Source organism: Cynocephalus volans, chromosome 4, assembly GCF_027409185.1.
Source record: "Cynocephalus volans isolate mCynVol1 chromosome 4, mCynVol1.pri, whole genome shotgun sequence".
NCBI classification, from domain to species: Eukaryota; Metazoa; Chordata; class Mammalia; order Dermoptera; family Cynocephalidae; genus Cynocephalus; species Cynocephalus volans.
The window spans coordinates 154,178,257-154,184,582 of record NC_084463.1 but is presented as its reverse complement, the minus strand read 5'-3'; the positions used below and the strand labels follow the sequence as shown (position 1 = coordinate 154,184,582).

The 6,326-nt window shown below is 38.4% G+C and overlaps 1 protein-coding gene across 1 annotated transcript; it reads left to right on the top strand.

The window, feature by feature from the left end:
* Positions 1 to 1,371: 1,371 nt before the first annotated feature.
* LOC134376628 (olfactory receptor 5A1-like) lies at positions 1,372 to 4,699 on the top strand. Its single transcript, XM_063095115.1, has 2 exons — positions 1,372 to 1,434; positions 3,680 to 4,699. Exons 1-2 carry the CDS (start codon positions 1,372 to 1,374, stop codon positions 4,697 to 4,699), a joined length of 1,083 nt encoding a protein of 360 aa, XP_062951185.1.
* The last annotated feature ends 1,627 nt before the right edge of the window (positions 4,700 to 6,326 follow it).

Sequence of the window (6,326 nt, the reverse complement as noted above, 5' to 3'; positions counted from 1 at the left end):
AGAATATCATAGATTTACAAATAGCTCAGCAGCATCATCCTTGATGTCTAAGTTTCACAGGGGAGCCTAATTCCACAGCAGCTTGTTTATTTATTATTTTTAAATACAGAAAGCTCATTTAAGTCACTTCTCAAAAGGATTAACAGATGACCTATCCCTTTTGTAACTATCTAAAGACAATGTCAGTTAACGCTAACACCAATTACAAATAGACAGAGGGATATTGAACTGAAAGAACTCAAAAATCCTACCTAAAGTTGTAATGATGACTAACAAACAATTGAAGACTTGCAGTCCCAAACACAGCTAAATATGGGTCATAGGATAGGTCACAGGAGTGACTTGCTGCACTTCACAACATGGCAATGTGGTCAGGGTGGGGACAGGAACCTGGATGGGCAGGCTGACGTGTCTGAACCGTAGCTGTTCCTGCTGTTTTGGCCTCAACTATTATTGTTGAATTTCCTCTCTTAGTTATAGTGTGAGCTGCTGCCACAGCCTGAGGAGCTGTAGGAGCTGGAGTAGGAGGAGTAGTTGGCTAGTCCAAGGTTATAGACTTTGTGCTTCCATGACAGCTTTTCTTAGCTTGAAAAACAAATCTGTAGAAGGATGATGTAAATACCCAGGCTGTATCAATACACTGCAGCAAGAAGTGGCAGAGGTGGTGGCTGGAAAAACTTTGATTCATTTGGTTGGTGTTTAAAGTGACTCATTTGATTGGTGTTTGAAGTGAGATGCTGTTTAAACATAGACCCAGAAGAAGAGTTGTGGGTTACTTCTGGGGGACTTGTATCACCTGATTTGTTTCATTTATAAAATTAAACTCAAGAACTCTATAGAAGATTCCTAGAGAGTATTATTACTGAATTGAGTGGATCCAAGATGCTTTGATGAACATGTCAGGTTCTATAGGAAGTGAGAGACCACTAGGAAGGAATAAAGGTAATGCCTCGTCTTCTACTTGCCACATTGTTCCTGATAGAAAAAATACTTCAGATTTTGTTTGCTGGCCTAAAACGTATTGAACTTTTTCAAAGTCAGCTAAGTAACTTTTAGGAAGGGCTGCAGATGAAATATCTTAAAGGAAAGGAGCATGTCAAAGAGGCTACTTTCTCGTGTTATCTTTACATTTTCTTCTTTTTTTCATTTGCTAAGCAAGATTAAATGGAGGTAAACATGCGGAGAAGGAATAAATTATACCAAGAATGTATGAGGAAAAGCTGAAGAAAGAGAGCACAATAAACTCGATCCCAAAATAAACTTTTGTCCTAAACAGAAGAAGAAAGCTTAGGAGTCCTTGATAAATAAGAGGCAACCAAAAATAAGGTTTCATCAGAAGTGCTAGAATCTGGAATGGTTGAGAAAAACAACATGGCGATTAAAAGGTGCCTGTTAGATTCTCACCAGTATCACTGGATTAACATAGTTCTTTGTGTATGGCAGGCTGTGCTGTAGTAATTTTATCTCTTAGGTATCTGTAGGAACAAGCTTTCCAGTGCTTTCCATCTACATACTGAGATTCCCCTGTCTCTCAGGTATGCCAGCAAGTTTAGCAAAACATTTTAAAATTCCTCAGCATTTTTTCTTCCTGGAAGGAGATGAACTATCCTTTAGTTTGTCTCACTTATTTGGCAAGCAGTCAACTTTACCGCTTTTCTGTTTATTTCTTGAAAGAGTATCTATGTGAAGACACATGGTGACTGTGTTATTGGCAGCATGCTCAGTTATGTCATTCTTACTGTGTTCGTTTCTACAATAATGTTTCTGAAACGGACTCTGCCATTCTAGGGACCTTTGTGAGAAATTCTTGCAAAGAATGCGCAGAGGCCTTCCCTACTCTCTGACTTCCTGCTTACATCCCAATGGTGATCAACCACGGGATTTTGACTCTTTCTTTCTCATGCCACACACCATCTCTTGCTGTATTATGTCTCCTTTGGCACATTTCTCATCTCACTGGGCTATAGCCTCCTTAAGAGATCTTTTGCTTCTTGCAAACCATCAAGTATACTGCTTTGTACTCTACACTAGTTAGAAATAAGATGCATGCAGCAATTAATACATTTTAGTGAGTCATCAGAGAGAAGTATTTCAAGATTTGTTTCTGGAGCAAGAGAATCTGGATTTGAATATCTGTTCTGTCCTTCACGGGCTGTGTAACCTTGGACTGTTTAGCACTCTGACCCCTAGTCTCCTTATCAGTAAAGGGAGGATAATAAGAATACATAAGTCACAGGGCTGTTGGCCAAATCAAAATGAGATAAAATATAAAAGAATTCAGAACAGCACCTGGAATAGAGTATGGGCTCAATAAATGCCATGCCTTGCTTTTCAGGCAAATTTAATCACATCAAGAACAAAAAAATATAAGCAAGTCAAAGAGCTTGGGGTTTTTACAGAAACTGGCCAGTGATAAACTAAAGTAAACAAGAGTTGCCAAAAAATATTGTTTATAGACATGTTCCTGGCAATATGGTAGGTTATCTTCAAAGAAACTACTAAGATATCCAGATGAAATCTAAAACGTGGTCTCCTAATCCCCGTGTACTTGCCTAAGTATCTTAACATTTCTGTGATTTCGAGTCACTCACCCTTGCAGGAGAAAAGTCTTTTTGTAATGTTTACTTTTATTAGCATATTCATTATTACAAATCATAATTATTCTTTATGCCCCTTCCCCAAACAATCACTCCTCAACCCCCTTCCTTCCCTCCTCCCCATCTCTAGTATCCTTACATTTGTTCTTTCTTTTGAAGAAAAGTCTTTTACCTGGGCACCAAGGATAGACTTGAGGGTAATTGAAAATCCAAAAAGGAACTGTATGCAAAGGGAGTAAGTAGTTGCAGTTTTCTAGGAAGAGGGTTCAGAGTTTACAAAGCTTTTTAAAAATAACATGGACCCAAACAAGTTTAAGAATCACCGTCCTAGAAATTTTACCTCATAATTAACTCTGATTTGAGAAAAGAAAATGTGCACCTGCAAGGAACAAGCATAATGGCTGTTTCAGCCTTGTCTTATTTAACTTCTCAGGAGCGTTCCTAGAGTCATTACTTGCGTAAGTCACAACCATGTCCAAGCTGTTCCCTGGTGTGTGACTTTTCCCACCCTCCTGCTACATTATTCTTTTATCTCTCCAGGCTTTATAAAAACAGAGAGGCAGCTACAGAATTATCAATACCCCCTCATTATAGGTTAATTGAATGTTAGTTCTCACAGATATTTTTAAAAGCCCCTAAAGAGATTTTAAAGAGCATTCTCATTTGACACAGGAGGCCCGGCATAATTGAGGGGTGTCTCCAAGCACTGAGTGAATAGCAGATCTATGCCTGAGCAGAATCATCCTGTTTCACAGTATTTCCTCATTTGGCATATCTCCAAAGTCTCATAAATTTGCAAAACCTGGCATGGGAAAACATAAAATTGAGTCGTTTTGGTGGTATCATACTAATGATGATTTACTGTCTTTGGTCAACATAGACAGAATGATAATATTTATTAAAGAGATTTTTTTAAGTTACAGTTTATGGCTGTACATGGACAGCATGAATTAACTCAACATGGATGATTCAAGGTTGGATACTTAACCAGCAGCCTGACTGAAAAGAAAAAAAAAGATGTGTATTTCTTTTTCTTTTATGAGAATAAATCCACTTCCTTCTCTCCGTCTTTTCCCCAGCAGGTGGCAACAAGCAGATCTATGGAAGGGGACGGAAACCACACCTCTGTGGCCATGTTTGTTCTCCTGGGACTTTCAGATGAAAAAGAGCTGCAGCTCATCCTCTTTCCAGTCTTCCTGGGCATCTACCTTGTGACCCTGATCTGGAACCTGGGTCTTATCATTCTCATCAGGATCAACTCTAACCTTCATACACCCATGTACCTTTTTCTTAGTTCCCTGTCATTTATAGACATCTGCTACTCTTCTTCCATCAGCCCAAGGATGCTCTCAGACTTCTTATGTGATGAGAAAACAATTTCCTTCATGGCCTGTGCCACACAGTTGTTTGTCACTGCCTGGATGGGTCTGGCTGAGTGCTGCCTCTTGGCCACCATGGCCTATGACCGGTATGTTGCCATTGGTAGCCCTCTGCAGTACTCAGCCATCATGGTCCCTGGTTGCTGTTGGAAGTTAATTGCTGTGGCCTATGGGAGTGGGTTTCTCAGTAGCTTAGTTCGAACAGTCCCTTGCTTTCATCTGTCCTACTGTGGGCCAAATATCATTCAACATTTCTTCTGTGACATACCTCAGATTATTTCTTTGTCATGCTCCAATCCCTTCATCTGTCAAATGATTGTGTTTCTGGCAGCTATTTTTGTTGGGGTGGGTACTTTGCTTGTTATCCTCCTATCCTATGGTTTCATTGCACCTTCCATCTTGAAAATATCCTCAGTCAAAGGAAGTGCCAAGGCCTTGAACACCTGTGGCTCCCACCTGGCCGCTGTGACACTGTACTATGGCACAGCCCTTTCTGTGTACATGCATCCTGGCTCTGGCCACGCCATGAAGCACAAGGTGCTGTCTGTTTTCTATGTTATCTTTGTCCCCATTTTAAACCCTCTGATCTATAGTCTGAGGAACAAGGACATCAAAGAGGCCCTCAAAAGGGTAATAAAGAGGTGGGGCATTTTCCTCAGTAAAAATAACATTTGGGCAGATATTCTTATTACAATAAGGAAGATGGAAGTAAGGACATATTAGTGCCCTTGTATAGATCATGGGAATAGCTGGGTAGAGAAAAGTGGGAACCTGGTTTCTTTGATTCTTGATGCCATTTTGTTTAGCTGTCCCCATTAAGTCATCTGTCTCAGGCATTGCCACCAACATTAGATACCATATGGAAGGCCAGTTTTTGTGATGAGAGCACAGGTAGATTAAACCCTAATAGTGATTATGTTTTTGAAAACAGAGATGCTGGTAGATACTATACGTAGAAATATGACAAGAACCTAAGACACTGCACAACCTGTTCTTTTCTTCATAAATTTTCTTTACTTGTTTTATTTATTTTTATTTGTTAATCATTTGTTTCTATTTCAATAAAAATAAAACCAAATAATGCATAAATTACATATACAATTATTAAGAATAGTTTTAAAGGTAACATTTTAAAACTTTGATCTCAAACACACACAGAAACAGTGTATGCGTAAGAGAGAGAATGAGAGAAAAAAGAAGAGAAGGGAAGAGAGAGAGAGAGAAAGAGAGAGAGAGAGAGAGAGCAGGAGGGGGTGCAGTATCCTTTTTTGTTTATTCCCAAATTATCTTGTTTCTTCTACCCCACCCCTTGAGCCTGAAGAAGTAAGTAATTTGTGAAAAAAGAATAGGAGGAAAGAACGGCAGAAGTAAGGGGGCACTTTTAAGTCATGGGTTGGGCATACGCCTTGAGGCTACAAAAAAGTCAAAGTCAGCAATCTCTGGGCATTGGTGGGCCAGAGCACACTCCATAATAGCTTCCTACAGACCGTGTAAGACCTCAGAAATGATGGCTGTTGTGCATCTAGGGAGGCAGGACCCGAATACCAGAGGCATGAGCCTCAATGCAATAGAAAATACAATACAATAGAAAAGATCAATGAAATGAAGTATTGGTTTTTTGAAAACATATGTTGAGAAACTCTTAAATAGACTAAGAAAAAAGAAGACTCAAATAAATAAAACCAGAAAAGAAAAAGATGACATTGCAATGGATAATACAGAAATACAAGGAACATAATAGACTACTATATACAATTATAAGCCAATAAATTATACAACTTAGCAGAAATGGATCAATTACTAGAAATATATAACCTAACAAGATTGAGTCTCAAAGAAATTGGAAATCTGAAGGAGTGTAAGGAGATGGATTAGTAATTAAAAGTCTCCCATTAAAAAAAAAAATGCCCAGGATTGTATGGCCACAGCTGAATTCTACCAAATATTTGAAGAGGAAGTAATACCATTTTTTTCCAAACTATTCCAAAAAATTGAAAAGGATAGAATACACTCAAACTTATTTTACAAGACCAGATAACTCCTGATAACAAAGGCAAACAAAGACACTAGAAGAAAAGAAAACTACAGGCCAACATCAGTGATGAACATAGATGCAAAATTCCTCATTAAAATTCTAGCAAACCATATTCAACAGTACATTAAAAGGATCATTCACCATGATCAAAGGGGATTTATCCCTGGGATGCAAGTTTAGTTCAACATACACAAATGAATAATTGCAATATACAACATTAACAGAATGAAAGACAAAAACCAAGTGATCATCTCAATAGATGCCAAAAAATTATTCAACCAAATTCATCATCTTTTCATGATAAAAGTTCTTAAT